Source organism: Stegodyphus dumicola, chromosome 12 (genome assembly GCF_044657685.1).
Source record: "Stegodyphus dumicola isolate Sdum_Otavi_A_Nest chromosome 12, ASM4465768v1".
In the NCBI taxonomy this organism is placed as follows: Eukaryota; Metazoa; Arthropoda; class Arachnida; order Araneae; family Eresidae; genus Stegodyphus; species Stegodyphus dumicola.
In genome coordinates, this window is record NC_140779.1 from 108,291,138 (window position 1) to 108,311,928 (window position 20,791).

Sequence of the window (20,791 nt, forward strand, 5' to 3'; positions counted from 1 at the left end):
AACCTGTGTCGAATTGTTTATAAACTATCAAAGTTTTTTTTTCTGTTTTAGGTTCGCAGTACGTAAGTAGTGGATGAGGTGCAGTGCCCAAGAAGCCATGTTAACCAATCAGGAGAACGCACAGTGTGTCCTGTGGTACCATGAGACACGATCATCAACCACAGTGCAGAGACACTTCCAGACAACATTTAGAAGGAATCCACCTGATGTCAAGAGCATTAAAGCCTTTTATGAGAAGTTCAAGAACACATTATCGGTTGCTGACCTTCTGAGGCCTGGTCAACCAAGAACCTCAGCAGACAGGGTGGAAGCTGTGAGGCAGTCTTTTCTGCGAAGTCCGAAGAAATCGGTGAGCAAGCTCTCTCCATGACATTTTACACAAGCGTTTATTGTTTCGTGCATACAAAGTGCAAATCGTTCAGGCCTTGTTGCCCAATGACAGTACACGTTGATATGACTTTGCGGTCGAAATGCTATCATGTATTGAGGATGATGATGGTTATCTCGGATGAATTGCCTTTTCCAACGAAGCGACCTTTTTTGTCAGTGGAGTAGTGAATCGCTATAATGTGTGCACTTGGGGTTCACAAACCCTTGCGAAGTCATGGAGTGCACCAGAGGCAGTCCAAAGGTGAATGTTTGGTGCGTGCTATTGCATGATCAAATTATCGGGCCATTCTTCTTCGCTGAGGTTACCATCACATCTGCAGTGTATCTGGACATGTTGCAATTGTATGCTATTCCTCAGCTGCTTCAGTATCACCCCGATGTCTTGTTTCAGCAAGACCAGTGCACCGCCTCATTGGGGTTTGGACGTCCATATCTATCTCGATATGACTTTTACTGGGCGATGGATTGGTCGAAATGGGCCAACGGTTTGGCCTCCACGCTCTCTGACATAACCCCATTAGACTTCTTTTTATGGGGTTATGTCAAGGACGAGGTCTACCGAACACGTGTACCAGATCTTGAAACCCTGCGGCAACGGATAACCACAGTCGTTGAATCGATCTCTCCAGTGATGTTAGCTAATGTGTGGACGGAAATTGAATATTGCCTAGATGTGCTATGTGCTACCAAGGGTGCTCATGTGGAAGTTTACTGATGTGTGAAAAAACTTTGATAGTTTGTAAACAATTAGACACCAGTTTCATATTTGTATCTTACTTCTAGCCTGAGTTATCAATTTATGTAATCAGGGAAAGACTTTTCGGACACCCTGTACTACATGCCATTTATTGATCACAATGAAACTAACGCTTATTTACTTTAATCAAGTCGTCTCCATTTATAAACATTTTTATATTATATAATATTTCTATCTTTTAAAATTCATACCATTTTATTTATTTCTTCAATGGCTAAACCTAAATTTGTTGCTTGAAATCCTGAAGTTTTATATGACTCAAATATAGCATTATAATCTATACCATCATTAAAGTCATATCCTTTAACAAACTGCTTTTCTTTTGGTAGAGATGACTTTTTCAATACAGCATCACGGGCTACTGATGGAATTTCTTCAACAGACATTTTCAACCTGAAATATGATAAACTTGAATTTGAAATGACATACTAAAAAGAAAAAAATATACAACATATATTTATTTATTTGGTGCTTCATTAAAAGAAAATGACAAATTTAAGACTTTTTTCTCTGCTGGAAAACTATTAAAAATATTAAATGATATTTTAAAAATTCAGTATGCAGTGCAGCCTCGGATCATTAACAAACAATCTGAACAAAATATGCCCTGAATGATGAACAATGTCTTACGTTAGTTACGAACACTTGTAGTTAGCAAAATATGATTCTAAAAGGTGTTTTGAAGTTATTTATGTCCCATAGTTAATATTCAGCACCTTCTGTAAACATAATTTTAATATTTTCTATTACTTAACTCTAATTCATAAAGCATGGTTACAAGTGATTTACAGGACAATGAATTTGGCCTGAAGGAAATTATGGCCAAATTGGGTGGCAGGCAGGGGTTTTGAGCACTTAAGACTTTTTGGTTTTCTTTGATAGTGTTGAAGCCGTAAAGAAGTAACTATAGGGCTATAAAAATACACTCAACATGAAAAGACTACCACAAACTCAGAAACAGCAACAGGCAATTCTGGTAGAAACGCCTTCAGAAGAAGATGGTGAAAGAAAAAAGCTCCTAATTTCTCTGAAACTTTGACAAAATAGGATAGGATGCCCAGTTTTTGTGTAACGATATCATCCTTATAAAGAAGCATTAAGTTTAGTTTCAATAACATTGTCACGTCTTACTTTAGAAATATTTTAAAACATGGATAACAACAAAATACATTGAAGAAGTTTTGAGTGAAACTGAGGCCCAGTGAGTCACGAGTAGAAGCAAATGGTACTTAAAAAAAAGATGTTTCCTAAAAATAGTTACCTAAGATTTTTATGGAAAGGGATTCCAAACACATTTTTCTCATCATTTTCTACTAATGGCTTCTTTAGTATGTTGATCTTTATACTGGTATAGTAAAATTAAATGAAGTTTTCATCTATTTTATCTGCTTCATATTGTGGTTAATTTTGTTTCTTTTTAATATTCAATGGTTTCCATTGTTTTTGTGTTATGCAATTATGCACTAAGTATTATGATGTTTTAAAGCTATTGTGTATGGTCCAGGAATGAATTATTTCCATTTTATATTTATTCTATGAGGAAAACTGATTCAGTTTCCAAATATTTCAGTTGATGAAAAACCTTTAGGAGCTAAATTAGTTCATGAACCGCAGTTTCTTTGCTCTAATGTATTACAGGTAATAATAGCATAAATATCACAACATTTTCAGTAATAATGGTACTAATATCACTACATCTTCATAACAGTAAAGTTTATCGATATGTATTTAAATGGTGAAAGAAAGTACAATCAATGGCATTATTGGAAATAAAAAATCAATAAAACTATGGGAATGAATTAATTATTGCTCTTGCACCAGGTATATTTTGGCTGCATCAGAATATCAGAAAATTAAATTTTGCGCAATGAACTTTTAGAGCATTTTTCATATTACACACATGTAAATTGAGTTCGTTACGAAATGAATGCATTTATGTTACAATTTTTAATATTTATTTATACTAGAGAGTTATAAATTTGTGTTTTTTGAATAAATATTAAATCCTGCAAAGTACAGATTTCCTTGAGAAAACCATCAAACATTTTCCTAGTTCCTTGTGCTTCTTGCATATTGTTGCGTGCGTACGAGTTCGTTACGAAATGAATGCACAAGTCCTATGAAAAAGGAACAAAATTTATTATTATCACAACAAATAATGCTTAAATGTCCTCAAATAATCATGCAGTATCACAATATATCACAGTAGTTATCTTCTAACTACTCAAACGTTCAAGAAAACTTAATTCAAAACAGCTAAAGAAAGCTAATCCGCGAATTCACTACAGTCAACAAGAGCAGTTTTCTAAACAACAACAAACTAAGTAACTCCTACAAACTGAGAGGTTTTCCTCCATTTATAAGATTTTAAAATCGCGCACAAGAATTTTCTAGTACTCTCTCGAAATCAAAAAGAGATATTTATTAAATGTTTAATGCACGCGCTCTTGTATTTTCAATTTTCCGGCTTAGCTTTCTTTTAACATTCGTCACGCGCTGCACTGCGCGGGAAATAAAACCATTTAATTTATAATTGAACTAACATTAGCTTTTTAAATACCAAATTCGTAACAATATTTTATTTTCACAACATATCTCTTCTATAGATTTTTTTTTTCCCTGCTGGTGGAAATAGTACAAGAAATATTTGGTATTTTCAATATTTTCCTTTGGAATGTCAATATGAAGATACTGTTGCTTAATGCTGCCATCTAGTAAATACAAAAGAAAAACTTTATGTAGTGGTTTTGTATATGGTTTTACAGTATCAAATAGTAGATCTACATAGTTATCACCCATAATGTCAGGTTTATCAGTAAACCTTTCAACCCCAGTCTAAATACAAGAGAAAAAGCTACATTGCATGAAATTCAATCTAACATCGGAATTATTTCAAAGGCTAACAAAGATGGCCAGTCAGTCAATCATGGCAAAAAAAAAAAAAAAAAAAAAAAAACACCAATGGTAACATTAACTCTTAAATAAACAGTAAAGTTTATCGATATGTATTTATATGGTGAAAGAAAGTACAATCAATGGCATTAATGGAAATAAAAAATCAATAAAACTATGGGAATGAATTAATTATTGCTCTTGCACTAGGTATATTTTGGCTGCATCAGAATATCAGAAAATTAAATTTTGTGCAATGAACTTTTAGAGCATTTTTTATATTACACACATGTAAATTGAGTTCGTTACGAAATGAATGCATTTATGTTACAATTTTTAATATTTATAATCTGATCCTTAAGGAGCCTTTATCTTTGGACTTCTCAAAAATAAAAACTGCAATTAGATTTCTGCGTAAGATGTTTCAATATATGCATTGTGATATTATTGTCTGGGTTTATAAAAACGTAAGCAAAACCTGATGCAGAAATTAAACATACTAAGACATGTAGTACTGTGTATGATCTACACCACTATCCTGCTTTAGAAAGATAAAGAATACCTGAACTTATATTGACAAAATAAGAATGTGCTTGAAATTTCCTCTCACATTATTTTTTAATTGCTCTTTTATTCTTATTCATATAGAAACACGATATTTAACTAAATTATGTATAATTGTATATTTACCAGAATAAAATTCCTGAAAAGTTAATTATATTTTGTGTTATAATTTAATTATATCAATTAGTCAGTCAGACAAGACTGATAAATATATTAATGTAGCAATGGGTTATATATCAACACTTTTGCGCACGCACTGGTTCGTATTAGATTGAATGCACAAATCTGATAATAGGTTAATAAAATTTATTCTTATCAAAAGAAATATATCAGAACTCTGGAATTTTCCTCAGAGATATTTGTTTGTACAAGTGCTCATAATATCATATGATATAATCAGTAGTTATACTTCAGACTACTAAAAACTTTAAAAAATGCGCATCTAAAGAGAAAGCTAACTCTGATATTTCAGATCACGTGGAACTAAACAACTCACAACAACAGTAACTAAGCAACTGAATTTGGATGCTCTCTCTCCGGCCTAACTTTCAACTGGTGAGAGATAATTCTAGTAGTTTCTGTTTCTCAAAATTACTGGACAGCAATAAAAGGATGGAATTACAGTTACAGCTAACATAGCAGTCAATTACATTTATTCAATTTCAAAACAAATTACTGAGATATCTATTTACTCAATGTTAAATGCACGTGTCTCTGTATTCTTACTTTTCGGTCATAGCTTTCTCTTAATATTTGTCTCGTGCTAAATTACACTGGAAAGTACATCAATTTTAATTATAATTCTATTAAAATTAGCTATCTACATATAAAATTCATGAAACTGCCCCTTCCCAAGCACTGCACGTCCTGGGCAGTACAATCCCTGGATAGGAAGCCATACTTAACAACAAAGGCATCAATGCAATAATAAACATTACAATACAAAAACAAAAAAACATAAACAATAATTACAATACGTAACATAAAACAAATCAAATACTAAATCAATTAATCAGTGCACAAATTTACAAATTTAGAAACAAAAAAGAGCGATGGTCTTATACTATTTACATTATATACACTACATACTATGGCCATAGTAAGGAGCTAGCCTGTCATAATGAATAACTTTGATCTTAAAATTCGCAGACTTAAGGATCCAAACAACGACGTTGTTCAGCCTCTTTAGGACTGTGTAAGGATTATCCCAAGGTGACTGTAATTTAGGAGAGAATCCTTCCTATCTAATCGAATTCTACAACCATACCTTGTCTCCATTGAATCGATGTGCTGTAGCTTTTGTGTCCTATTGGGTCTTCATCTTCTCTGTCACCAAGTTGACTTGCTCTCGTGCAAAATTTTGCATCACTTCAAACAAGAGATCACAAGGCAGAAGGTCATGACCGATGAGCATTCGAGATGGGAATAGCTGGTAGTCTCATGGACAGCATTGCGATAAGCCAGTGAAAACAGAGGTAACTTCTTGTCCCAATCCTGTTGGTTTCTGAAAAAAAACCACCGAGAGGTTATTAAGGATAGCCTAATTAAACCTCTCCACCATGCAAAATTTCTTCCTTCATTGGAATGTAACTGAACAGGCACTCCGAGCCTGGAAATCCACTGCTGTATCATTACCTTTGCTACTGTGACAGCCTCTTGATCAGGAATAAGATATGCTTCAGGCCACTTGGTGAGGTAATCAATGACAAGCAGGATGTATTTGTTGCCATCAGCAGTTCGTGACAGGGGTTCAAAAGGAGCTCCTCCTAGAATGTAGCGTTGCATCTTGCCGCGTTTTTGAGTCTTTTCCAACCTGCACAATTAGCCCCACTTTTCACACCATCCTTTGCATTACACCAGTAGAAGGGTTCTCAACTCTCTGTCTTCATTATTCCTAAGTGGCCACCTGTAGGGCTGTTTCAAGAACGTTTGGGACCAGGAATCTTGGAAGTATCAGCTGCCATCGGAATGCCTTTCCATCATCTGATTTGAATATCAAGCGAGTTCTAGAGAGTTCAATATTGCTTTATCGTAGAATTCTAAATAGAAATGTCTTGCCAGCTAGGTTTTCTATTTGAAGACTCCATTAAGCGAATTATGGGTTTTGTGTCGCCGTCCTCTAGCTATTCTCTCCTGACTTCGTCACTTCATGGGTCTCAATCAGCCGATGCTGATGTTGTAACTTCTCATGCAACTGGACCAGCAGCTCGTATTTTGCTTTCGAACAATATTGGCAGCTTTCTGGGCAGGATCTTCTTGACAGGGCATTGCCGTTTCCATGTGATGATCCCTTCCTATGACAGATAGTGATGCCATATTCCTGGGGCTTTGTATTCACCTGGCTATTTGGCCTTCAGGATTCTTGAAATTTAAAAGCCAGGGCAACGATGCGTGATCTGTGTGGAGCAGGAATTCTTCTCTGCCGTAGAGATAATGATGGAAATGTTCCACAGCGAGCAACTCCTTCCTGGTGATACAGCAATTCATCTCCAGTTTAGAAAGGCATCTGCTTCAATAGGGCATGACACGTTCTTTGCCATTTATTTCTTGGGAGAAAACAGCACCGACACTTTCATTGCTCATATCCGTGTTGAGAATAAATAGCCTGTGGAGCTGAGGATAAGCCTGAATTGGAACAGATGTTAAAGCTTCCTTCTGCTTGCTCTCTGTCAGCTTGTGAAGGGATCTTGTGATGGAAGAAAAATCCTTCACAAAACTCCTATCATAAGTGCAAAGCCCAAGGAAACATCTCAGCTGATGGACATTTTTGAGGCATCTCCAGTCTTTAGTTGACACTTTTTCAAGATTTGTACACACACTGTCTGAGATGTCTGAGGTAAGTCACTTTCTGTCTGAAGAATTTACATTTGGTGGGTTTAACCATACATTGGCTTCTTTCAGTTCCTGAAGCAACTTTCTAAGATTTTCTAAATGTTCTTCAAAACTCTTCCCAATGATGATATCGTCCAGATATATCAGACAGGCTTCATATGAAAGACCTCTCAACACAGTCTCCATGAGACGTTCAAATGTTGCTGGCACATTACATAGTCCAAATAGCTTCACTTTGAACTCCCAAAGTCTTTTTCTGGTAGAAAATGCCATCATTTCTCGGTCATCAGGATGTATCGCTACCTGCCAATACTCACTCTTTAAATTAAGTGTCAAAAACCCACTTGCTTCCAGAAAGTCATCACTTCTAGGAAGATCTTAACTTCCGTGCCCTGGGGTGTTTTGCAGTTTCGTCATATGTGGCCTTCAGCACGACAGTTCCAGCACTTTAGGGTTGATTTCTTGTCACTGATATTCCATCTCAAGGCATTAACTCGTCTGGTTAAATCATGCTCCTCGCCTACATGATATCTTATACTTCAATCTGATAAAAGAGACATTTTCAAAGAAGATGGACATCTCATTCCAAAAAAAGTTGAAATTCTGTGAAAAGCGATTCTGAAGATGAAAAATATAATAACACCAACAAAAATTCTCTGATTTTGATACAAGTGGTCTCAGAAAGTAAACATGCAAATGCAAAATATTTAAAACAAATCGAGAGGATTTTTCTAAATTACACTGCCTGCCATAAATTTCTTGAAAATCTAATTTTGTTTTCTTAAACTTTCTATAATACATTTATGATTTCCTATTAGTGAATGGCATAAATAAGAAATAATATTTAAAATTAAAATATATTTTTTAAAATACATTTTGGAAACAGCACTATTCAAAGTTCATAAATTATTTATCTGTTGTTACTTGAAGATTATGATTTCCAGAGTCAGATATGATACTAAATGCAGTTTTGTCAGATTCACTTTTATATAATTAACAAATGCAAAAACATTTACCTTCAACATCAGTGCTCATACCATAATGCAGACTATTGATCACTTACAATCTGAACCTATTCCTACAAACAATATTTTACTATCAATGGATGAGGAAGACAATAGCACTATTCCAGTATTTTATGTGTAAATGTAGACACACTAACACATTATGAAACAAACAAACTATTTATTCATAATACAAAAGCATTTGCATAAAAAAAATTGAACATTATAGTCATTTTTTTATGGATCCAATGATCAATATACCATGTAATAGTTCAAATATGAAACAATTTATTGGATGTCATTATTATAATTATACATGATTAGAAATGTGTATGAATAATTTTTCCAAAATTCACTTGTTTCACTTAATAAATAATAAGCAACAAATCAAATTAATATCAGATTGAACACCTTTCCAAAATTTTAGCAATTACATCTTCTTTTTAAAATTTAACTGAAATTACTCTCTCACATTCATCTTAAAAAGTGTTTTAATATAATAACTTTTGTTGAAATATGCAGATGAATACTGATCATAAGCACGTAATTTCAGACCATTGATAAAAACTAATTTACCGGAACACGTGTTTTGATTTCTCACTTTCCGGCGTAAACTCATTTGCCATAATTTATATATTAGTAACATGGAAGTGCTTTAAAAATATAACGCATAACATATGTTATACACAGAAATAAAATTACCGCTAGAATTCACCTCTTATTGATTAGCCAATATTGCTAAATTTACGTCATTACTGAATCGCTACCGGTCCACAAAGTTCGATTTCTACGAAACGTTACTCTCGCTATTCGCTGAGCAGAACACAAATAGATTCCAGAGGACATCTAACCGGTCGATATGTCTATCGTTTGTAGAATTTAAGCTAAATTTCTGTTACTTTGAGATATAAATTTCGGTACTTCAACCAGCGGCTTCACTGTTGTATCATTACATGCATAAAAGTACCAGCAATTTATCTTACCGATATTCTTCTCTAGATTTAACGAAACGTTCAACCTCTCACTTAGAAGATATATCCCAACATGCATCACGGAGGATGGCGATCATGAATGAAGCAGAGGAACAAGAACGAAAAATCGTTAATGAATTTTGCCATTTGTTGGAGAAATCCAAACAGCTTTTTAATGGACTGAGGTGAGAAATTATTTATTTTGGAAATGATATTAAAATTATGCAGGTGACTGTGACATATTAAATGATTCTGTTTATTTAAATTGTGTAGTTTGTATCAGATTGATTCTGTATCATGTAATTAATTCATTATGAAAAGCATGAATATTTTGTTTTCTTTAAAAGAGTTTTTCCTTTAATGCTTTAAAAAATACTAGTTTTAATCACAACCTTAAAAAAGTTGGATTTCTTGGTAAATCTAATTTTCTTGTGATTTGATAAAAATATGTTCACATTATTTCATGTTTTAGTGTTTCTGCATTTTAAATGAGAATTAAATATTTGTGTTTCTGAGTGAGAAATTAAAAGCATTTTTATCATCTCTAATGTTTTATTTAAATCTTTAAATAAAGTTAATAGTATAAGTTAAAGTATTGCTAAAATATTATAAATAAAGTGAAGTCATTGCTAAATTCCTAATTAAGATGTATAACATTTTATAATTACAGTATTTTTTTTTTTTAAATTTAGGGATCTACCTCAGTATGGCCACAAACAGTGGCAAGCATACTTTGGTCGCACATTTGATGTCTATACTAAACTTTGGAAATTTCAGCAGCAGCATAGGTATGCATTGATTAATTTTTATAGGACTATTAGGTCAGTTTATTTTATAAACAATAACTGATGATGAAGAAGAAATTTATGCTAAAATGCTTATGAAGTAGGAGTTATGTAATTAAAATTCATATTTAGTATTTTCAATACTTTCATTGACTAGTTTGTAGAGAAACTGATCATTAAATATATTAAAAAAAATTTGACTACTTCATGGCAGAGTGTATAGAGAAATTATTATTGAACTTTCAAAGAATATGAGGATTGCTTTATATTTATGAAATAAAAATGGGGTTTCATCACCAAAATTGAATAAAATTTGTCATCAATTGAAGGGGCATCCAATTCTACATTAGTGCTGAGAAAAGGATATTCCTATGCATTGTAAGTTTTATACTGTGGCAATGAAATTTTTTGGGGGAAAGAGCTAGAAAAATTAAGTATTTTGAATGATTTCCGTGTTTATAATTGAATATTTATTTTAAAAAATGCAAACTGATAAAAGAAATTCTATAGTTTTTTAGAAAAATTTGATTTTCTATAGTTTTTTAGAAAATTTCACTCATAAAAATATTTTTTACTTCAAGTAAAGATTTTGGTATGTACGTATTATTGCAACCACCTTGGCCCAGTGTGGTGAATTTGATGGAAGGGGAAAAACAGTTAATTTTATTGTAAAAAAATTATGTATTTTATACATATTCTATTTTTATATAGATATTTATTGTACATTACAATCAGTAAATTTATTTACAAATACGTTTTTGTTTTTATTATGGTGGAAATTTCGTAGCTGTCACTTTGAGAAAGAATTTGAAGTATTTTTTGAAGTAGGAGTTAGTGATTTTTTTTACCTCTTTCTCTTCTGTTATCTTCTTTGTTATCTGTTCTCTTCTGTCCTACAAACTCAAATTTTAAAATCGAGTTGAAAAAAATTCATAATTTTTCCAAACAAGCCTCTAGGAATTTGGAATTCAACAAAAAGAATGCATATGTAAATAGCAATATTGGCAGGCGAATTTTTGTCACGTGCATGGTTAGCAGAGTTGGGTGTATTCTGAAGCTTTTTTAATTCATTCACAATATATGAAATCTCAGTTATATATATAACAAATATTATGTATGAATATACATATTTTTGGCTAGTATTATGAGTTGCAGCTGTTTTTAATCAAAGGCTATTAACAGTTACTAGAACATTAACTAGAAAACTAAGAACAATTTCTTAAAACTAAAAATGTTTTTAAGGAAATGAGAGAAATAACGAAACTTATCATTCTGTAGCTGAATACAATGTCTGTTTTAATGTTTCATTACTTTTATTTAAATAGGCAAGTATTGGACACTAAATATGCACTCAAACGGTGGCAGATTGGTGAAATAGCTTCCAAAATAGGACAACTATATTATCACTATTAGTAAGTTTTTTTTAAATATTATTATTTGAATTTATCTTTTTGACTTGTATTATACAATTCATTTTTGCACAAGATGTAACAAATTATGTCTAATAATAATGAGACGAGCTGTATATATGCATACTGGATAATTAAGACTGAAATTTCACACTTTTCTCTAAAAAGGATTCATATATAATTTACTTCCAAATTTGTTAATTTTTTAAATTAAAGGTTAAAACAAATTTTTATGGAGTTTATGCTTGTATCTTTGCTTAACAATTGGAGTAGTCATGAACAAATTTCATTGTACCGTGAAATACATAGGAAACTAATCTTACAAATGCAGATTGCTTATGGAAGGGGAGGAACACTCTTCTTGAAAATATATTCTGAAATCACTCATTTGCTGTTACATATACAAATTATTTACTTTTAAAAATGTAATCATCATTCTTAGCAACATATTCGAACATAAACATACAAATTTGGGTTTTTATTCAGTTGCCAAATGCAAAATAACAATAATGGCAAAACTATTGTTTACTTCAAAATGGACAATAACATGTCAGTTATAATGGGTTCTCAATCAATTAGAGGGGTTCTCAATCAAATACTTGTAATGGTGAATCTTATAGTTTTATGGGGGCAATGCAGTTTAGTCTTTTAGTTACCTGTTAAATGTTTTATTTTGTAAAATTACTGTAATTCAAGTTTTTACATTTATTAACATTTTCGTGTTTAATTTATAAAACATATTAAAAAGTAATCTAAATTTAAATAAATGTATATATCTATTTTTCAAATTTTGGAAAGGAGGGAGAGTACTTATACAAAATAATCGAATATAAAGTTAATTATAAATCTAAACTTTCAGGTTTCTTGACCACTTGTGTAGAAACTTGTTCTGGAAGTAAATGAATATGATCATTTTCTACATTCAAATCTGAAGTCTGATGTCTAACTGTAGTATGACTAGATGCATCATCAGTCTCAATTTCATGTGGAAGATGGAGAGGTACATCTGAAGATGTTACCTCACAAAAGTATAGTGTGACCGTATCAAATGCAACCTTGGGGCATTCTGCCAAAAATCTTAGAATTGTCTAGAAGGTGTGTAATTATGCGCCACAGGGTGAAGAAGTCACATGAAAGTTTGCTCTTCCCAGAAGGAATTTACTGTCGAAGGAGGGAAAGTCTTTGCATCATGGAATGGTCTTGTTGCTAGTTGGCAGGCTTTATTTCATATTTGTTGCAATAAATGCAAAAATTCGCTTTGTGCAAAGCTGGAAACCAAAAATGCTGAAATTTTTTTTCAAATGTATGTTAACAATGCATATTTTATTGTGTAATTTTAAAAATAATAGAACTATATTTTTTACTGGATATATTCTTTCTACAGTAAGAAAAAAGGTCAATATTTATCTGCTACATTTTAGCAGAATCTTCTCTGATCGTAGTTTACTTAACACGACATTTACCAATATTATTATCTTTTATGCAAGAAATATTTTCATTCTTCTTTTCCTAGAATAAATTTATTTTTTTTTCTTCCCCAATTCAACTATGTATAATATGGCATATGCATTTTAGCCAATTGTAAAATTTATTATGATATAATTATAATTAAGTAAATAACTAATAATCATTTATTATAACATAACTAATTATTAAAATTTTTTCAATGTGTTGTATTTTAGTTCAAAGAAAAATCTATATATAATAATTATTATAATATTATAATAATTGCTTATTGTAAAATTATTATAATTGATTATTATATTAAAATAAATTTTAATGAAAATTATACAATGAAATATAATTAAATAATTATAATAGCAATAATAGTTATTTATTACACACACACACATATATAGCAAAATTAAGCTTTGGAAACATAGTTTTTATCAATTATGTAAATAAATATATGATGATGATGATGTCGTGTCTATGACAAAGTGCAATTATATAGCTCCGAAGCTGTCAAAGACAGCTTTTGCAACCCTGGCAGCTCTATCAGTATAAAGTAGGTCCTCTGGGTCTTCAATGCCGATCTTCAATGAAATAAATATATAAATGCACAAAATGAAACATAGTGCAATCAAACAATGAATTACAAATGATGATCAGCATATAAACTTAGATGGCTTAAAAGTAATTTTCTGCTTTGCTAAATCTGTGCTCTGAATGCAGTGAAAATAAAAGAAAGGAAAAAGATATGAACCAATAAATAAATAAATAAATAAAACCCTACTGCATGATTCATGTTCCATCCATTTTATTTTATCAATAAACCAGTCTGAATGACTCATGCATGTTTGTGCTCATAGTCAGCTCGGTTAAACTATATACAGGGTGCCCACTAAAGTTCGTTTAATGGACAGGAATGCCGAGAGATGTTTCGCATGGTGTAACTTCCTCATGAACCAGACAAAGGTCCAGCCAACATTCTTGGTAAGTTTAGTGTGGGCGGACGAGACATGCCTTTCGCGGAATGAAATGTACAGTAGGCAGAACACCCATTATTGGGTGCTGGACAATCCATCAGCTAATGTTTGATGTCAAATACGGGTTTTGATTAATGTTTTTTGTGGAATTTATAATAAGAGGCTAATCGGCTCAATATTTTGCCAGGATATGTTAACAGCCGCACAAAATTTGAACTTCTGCAAGACATAATACCGGATTTTGTTAAAAACCTGCCGTTTCTTCAACTCCTGAATAGATAGTTCCAACATGACATCAAGTGAAGGCTTAAGTGATGGAGGAATTCGGAAAAGGAATAATTGGGTACGGTGGTTTAGAAGAGTGACCTCCACGTTTACCTGACTTGACTCCAATGGACTTTTTATTGTGCGGATACCTCAAACAGCAGGTTTATGCGATCTCTCCACAAATATTGCTGGACTTTCAACAAAGTATTACAGATGCTTGTGTAAATGTGTTACCCCTATGCCAAAACGTGCAACATGAAGTTCTAACAAGGATCAAGATGTGCATTTCAGCTGTTGGAGAGACGTTTAAAACATCAAAAATAAAGGTAGCTTGTGATAAACGGTTGTTTATTTTCTTTCTAAGATTGTTTTGTGACGTCAAAGTTTTGAAAATCACAAACAAACAAATGCACATTTGAAAAGTTCTGCTCTTAGCATTCATGTCCACAAGGTATCTTTTCGTATTAAATCGATGATTCTCTACAACTTTGTAATTCACGTTTTCTTCCAATCTAGTATCTTTTCCGAGACAGGTACGCTAACTCCGCTGTTTTCCACCAGGTTGGGCTAAAAGCTTTCTCATCTCTTAGTGTATAGCCCCTTTACTATACTTGGAGACCACTTGTATGACTATAGCATCAGCCGTTCGAAAAACAAGAACAGTGACCCCTATGTGAATATTATGCCATCGTTTGATATTCAGATTCTTAACAAGTTCAGAAAGATATATTCTTTAGCACCTCCTCTGAAAACTATCTGAAATATGTAGAACCGCAAATGCAATATTGATAGTTTATCACAAATACACTATTTAACTTGATATGGCATGCCATGCACAAAATGGCAAGATAAACGTCAGTACAACACTGATTGTCACAACCTAGATACCTGCCTCATCAAATTCATATGGCAGGAATTGCATGAAAAAATGAAAATGTTTTTGATAGTGTTAAAGGAAATTCGCATAATTTTTTTTGGCCCTTTATAATTTGAAATTAATCTGATAACATATGTATTATATTTTTGTATTTGTCCTTTTTTTTTTTTTTTTTTTTTTTTTTTTTTTTGTATTTATTCTGGATTTAGTAAAACAATCATTCTTTTCACGAAGCTTTACATGTCATAAGACTGTCACTATCTAGTTAGATTTTAGTCCACGTAATGCCCCATTAATGGAAAAGTACCCAAATTCTTCTCTTATGAATGTTTTGATATCATGAAGTACTGCAATATTTATGTGGAGTTTATTCAGTCGCTACTGTAACGATCTTATTCATAGTTTCAATTGTGCTCAAATGAAAGTGCTCAAAGTTTTTAATTCTTGTGAGTATTAATTCTTTTCACTAAAGTTTCATATTAGTTTTAAGTTCTTTGAATTATATGCTATTTGTTTTAGGTAAAATTTTGATTTGAATTTTTAACAAGTATTTTATTATTTCACTTACTTTTTCGATTCTTTAAATAGAATTCTCTTTATTTAAGGTACAGGATTTTAATTAGAATTTTCCTTGTTTTGGGTAAAGGCCAGAATTTTCGGGTGAACTATTGTAATTAAAATACACTGAAATGGTTCATCGACTAATTCTGGATACAGAAAAGCAATGATTTTTGTAAAAGAGATCTCAATTGATTTCAGTGTTTCTCCTCCTGATGAAGTGACATTGAAGTTGGTTCAATTCCTCTTCTATTATGCTAATTTTTCCTTAAATTTCATTAATTTTTTGAATTGGGGTATTGCTTGTTTGAAAAATTTTGGTTTTAAAATTTTAAAATTCTTTATTGCATTTATAGGATTATTTGAAATTTATCAATTATGAATTTCAATATTTAATCTTCGTGAAAAATTAGTTCTAAATTTCTTACTTTATGCCTTTATATATATATGTAAGATAAAAAGTATGAAAGCAAATTTCTAAATTTGGCTATAATCTCTTTTATTTTTTTTATTTGATTTGGGGACTTCATCTGTCTTTCACAAGAATAGCACTGTCTATAAGTCTAAACTGTGTCATTCAAATTAATCATGCAATTCTATGTAATGCTTAATGCAGATACCTCTTGCCCAAACAAATAAATTGTAAACCAAAACTAACTGGAACTGAAAATTTTGACTCCCTCTCTTCTTCCTCTGAATCACTGCGTCACTCTTCACTTCAATTTCTGTGTTGAGTGAGTGCTTAGCTATGCTCGCTTATATCACCTTAGTATCAAAAATGTAAATGTTCTGGAAATAGGCACAATTGGAGTGCCAAGTGAATTGTGGCCACAGATGTGAATTTAAATAAAAAAGGAATTTAATCTGGCTTGACCTTGTTAATTTTCAATATGGGTCCACACTCCAAGTATCTACACAATCAGTATTTCTGCATCTCAGTGTTCCTACATCAGTCCTTCCAAAATTGTGCTATTCTTACTGGCACAGTTGATTTTCAAACCGACAGGCATGTCTCAAGTATGTGGAACTCCCAATGCAGAGTTTATTCAACTAATCTATCTTCGTTTAACTAGTGGATAAAGAGAAAGTGTTCATCACTACCGGAATTCCAAATCAAGCCAAGGTCACTGTAACTTCGAAGTATGGTGCATGAAAATTTATTAACAGCGTTGTAGGCAGTGTGTTTATTAAAACACACTAAAGTGCTTATCTTATCTTTGTGTTCAAAAGTACTTATCTTATTTGGAAAGTAAAATATTATCAAAAGTAGTGTCAAAACGTGATTAATTTTTTTAAATTCTAAATTAATTGTTCAAAGTTGTTTTTATTGAGGAAATCCAAGTGACGATATTGAAAAAAAATGTGTTTTGATCTTACATGCTTAAAAAAAAAAAAACTTTTTTTTTTTTTTTTTTGCTGCATCATTATAAATATCTTACTCAATAATTGGTTATATTTTGAAATCTGAAAATTTAATGTAGCCCTGCTGTATGAAAATATCAAAATGTGTAAGTATTCTGAGATTTTATTCAGGGAAGTTTATTAAATTTTATTGTTATTAGTAAGTATAAGTTTTGTTAAAAATTTTCAATTAATGTTAAGAATTTTTGGAATTTATTTTGCTAACAAGATAAGATTATTGGATACTTTTCTGTTTTGCCGGCGCAGGCGATAAAGTCACCGGTAATGGTACAACTGATGCCAAACAGAATATCCTTGCTGGTAACCTTTTACACCTCATTTTCAAAACAAGTTGCAGCCATTTCTTATCAGATTGATTGTTTCTTTCAATACTGGCATACTATTACATAGAAATTTTACCAGGTAGGTGCAGTTTTATGCTATGCCCTAAGGCCATTTGTGGTAATTAAGTCAAATAGAATGCAATCACACCACTCGCCCTAAGGCGAAAATATTGAAAAGGCAAAGTTAAGGGTTAAATTCATCAATTCTAATGAGAATACACTAGCGAAGTAAAGCACTGCTGTTTTACATAATTTCTGAGTAAGCTATTCATACTAAATGAAATAATTCTTTCATTTAAACTTGTATTCCAAATTAACATTTAATTTGAAAGTAATGTAAATAATTACTGAGAGAATTAGATTTTTGTAACGTAGTTTACATAAGATGAGATCACTTAGAGTCCCGGGATATGAACTGGCGAATCAGGTTGTTGAACCATGAAAGCATAGTAAATTCTTAAATTAATGTCTATTTACAAATGTATTGTCTTTATTTACTGGCTTTTTACAAAATTTTAAATGATATTAAAATGTTTATGCCTTCAAAATAAAAAATTCTTAGAACTAATATTTTTTATATCTATACAGTATGTTGTTGCCAATAAAGTCTGCTTGGTAAGATTTACGCCGGCGAAATGGAAAAGTACCAATTATTGTTTAAAAAATTTGAATTTTAAGAATTTTATAATTATTTTGAGAATGATGTATATATGAAATATAAATGAAATAATTATTAAATGGGAGAATATTAAACATTTTTAATATTAATGTAGAAATACCAAAGGTTTAAGAAATTGAGTAATCGTAATAAAATCTAAATGAGAATTTAATTAAGAGTAAAATGTGTTAGGAATTATTTGTATGTTAAAGTATCTTGAGGGAATACTGGTTCAGAAACAGAGGGGCCTGTTTTACCTCTGCATAATTGTTCCTTTTACCCTCCTCGTAATATAAACTTTGAAGGTTCCCACTTTATTTAATTTTTTATATAATGGAGTGGGACTGTTTTTAATACGAGGGCCATCCAGGAAGTAGATTACGTTTCCGTCTGTGTCCGCTAGGGGCGGGGCTAGCGCGGCCATCTTGGGGTCAGAGCGTTGCGCAGCTCAGTCTGCATCTAGCCGTGCTAGTGAGAGGTTCGTGCTGTGCTCCGTTCAGATACTGTGACGGTTTGAAATGTCTGCGTTAATTGAAAATCCCGCGAGCTGCGAGGTGCGCTCAGTAATAAGGTTTCTGACTGCAAAAAACTGTAAACCGATAGAAATCTATCGGCAGCTTCGTGAAGTGTATGGGGACAACATTATCACTGAAGGTGGAGTGCGTCAGTGGGTCATAAGATTTCAAAATGGCCGAACCAATGTTCACGACGAAGATCGAAGTGGGAGACTCAGCATAGTGACCGCCGAACTTCTCGAAAAAGTCGATGCTAAAGTCCGTGAAAATCGAAATTTCACAATAACGGAACTTTCTTTGAGTTTTCCACAAATTTCGCGAAGTTTGTTGCACGAAATCATCAGCGAAAAGCTTGGTTACCACAAGTTTTGTGCAAGATGGATTCCAAAAATCTTGACAGAGGACCACAAAAATCAGCGAATGGCTGCAGCGTTGAACTTTTTGGACGCTTACCATAAGGATGGTGACTCTTTACTCGATCGCATCGTTACTGGTGACGAAACATGGGTGAAACATGTGAACTGTGAAACGAAATTGCAATCAATGCAGTGGGGGCACACAAGTTCTCCCCAGAAACCCAAGAAATGCATGCAAACAATGTCGGCAAGGAAGATGATGGCGACTGTTTTTTGGGACAGAAAAGGTGTAATTTTGGTGGACTTCCTGGAAAGAGGCACTACAATAAACTCTCAAAGGTATTGCCAAACTCTCCAAAAACTCAGAAGAGCAATTCAAAACAAGCGCAGAGGAATGTTGAGCTCTAAGATCTTGTTGATTCACGACAATGCCCCGCCCCACACGGCAAATGTCACTCGTAAAGTTCTTGAATCTTTTAAGTGGGAGTTGTTTCCTCATCCGCCGTACAGTCCCGACCTGGCACCGAGCGACTTCCACCTATTCCCAGCAATGAAGAAGTGGCTGGCTATGCAGCGTTTTGATGACGACGCACAGCTGCAAGAAGAGGTAACGAAGTGGTTGAAGGCGCAGGCGGCCGAATTTTTCGACGAAGGAATTTCCAAGCTCGTACATCGCTACGATAAATGCCTTAATTTGTATGGTGACTATGTAGAAAAGTAGTATTTGAGTGTGGCTTTCATCTGTATATAATAAAATTTGTTTCCTATACTTTGTTTATTTTTTTATTCCAAAACGTAATCTACTTTCTGGATAGCCCTCGTATTATAAATAGAATGTATCCAGCGGTTCAAAAGGCCAGTTGCCTTTATACAAGGAACAGAGGCCTTTATAAGTAACAGCAAAAGCAACCCTTAACATTCATGATTTATATGACTCAGTTTTAAGTGGTTTTGCCTAATAGCTCGATATGGGTGTACTAGGAGAAAACTGTGGGGTCTTCCATTTTGTGTGAAATAAAGAAAATTGTAAAATGTAAAAATAAAAGTAAAAAACCATAATTTCAATGATGCTATTACAAATGCTAAAATAAAATGTGGAAATTAGTATGGTGTAAAATTTTAAGACTTATGATTATTTGTAATAATTAATGGGTATATACAATTTTTATTAAACCAAAGGGATTTGAATCCCGAAGGACTATTAGTTTTGTTCTGGCATTTTGCGTCGGACGGATAAATGTCGGTTCACTTTTCAAACTGTTGCCATAAAATGTTAGAGTCCTGCATTATATTTGAAGAAATTAAATAATGAAAATCTGCGTAAATGTATGTATATTTCTCACATTGTCATAAAATAACGGTACATAGAGTCATCGAATTTTGAATAACGTAATCCTCCAATGAATATGAGCATGTGGAAGACCAAATTTGAAATTTGAAATTTGTTTTATGATCGATTTCCTATTTTTTAAAACTTTGACGAATTTTTGATTAACAAACTCAAGGATTTCAAAGCAAGCAATGGCAATGTTGTGCAGAAAAAACATTTTTATCTCCAGCGCGTGAGTCTCTGTATCGGAAATTCTAAAGATATGCTCGTTTTAAAACTATTTTGCGATATTGCTGTTGCACTGGATCTTATGGTTTAAGTGCGAGGAACATGATATTTAATAAAGAAAGGTAACACACAAAATGTTAAAAAACGCCCCTTTGGACGTAATTTAAAATCTGAAACATTTCAGATTTTTTCTTTCAAATTTTTTTTTTTTTTTTAATTGTGAT

At 32.5% G+C, this 20,791-nt stretch overlaps 2 protein-coding genes across 10 annotated transcripts in view; one reads left to right on the forward strand and one right to left on the reverse strand.

Annotated features, from left to right (window-relative positions):
- Dhps (Deoxyhypusine synthase) overlaps positions 1-9,504 on the reverse strand; it is an 80,072-nt gene extending 70,568 nt beyond the window's left edge. For 4 of the 9 annotated variants that reach the window (XR_015038254.1, XM_085806785.1, XM_085806778.1 and 1 more), the window contains exons 1-2: positions 9,016-9,152; positions 1,339-1,540 (exon numbers count right to left, since the gene is read on the reverse strand). Coding sequence is in view for 8 of the 9 variants with exons in the window: in XM_085806785.1 (XP_085662911.1) it covers positions 1,339-1,540; positions 9,016-9,065 (252 nt within the window). In the remaining variant the exon portion in view is untranslated. Of the gene's footprint in view, positions 1-1,338; positions 1,541-5,870; positions 6,068-8,451; positions 8,514-9,015; positions 9,292-9,422 lie in introns of those variants that run through there. The other 5 variants (XM_085806783.1, XM_085806782.1, XM_085806780.1 and 2 more) reach the window with 5 other exon arrangements.
- The window catches only part of LOC118204587 (protein SCAI), a 113,701-nt gene continuing 102,302 nt past the window's right edge, over positions 9,393-20,791 (forward strand). Inside the window, exons 1-3 of the mRNA XM_085806777.1 lie at positions 9,393-9,595; positions 10,103-10,198; positions 11,521-11,607. Coding sequence (XP_085662903.1) covers positions 9,393-9,595; positions 10,103-10,198; positions 11,521-11,607 — 386 coding nt within the window. The remainder of the gene's footprint in view (positions 9,596-10,102; positions 10,199-11,520; positions 11,608-20,791) is intronic.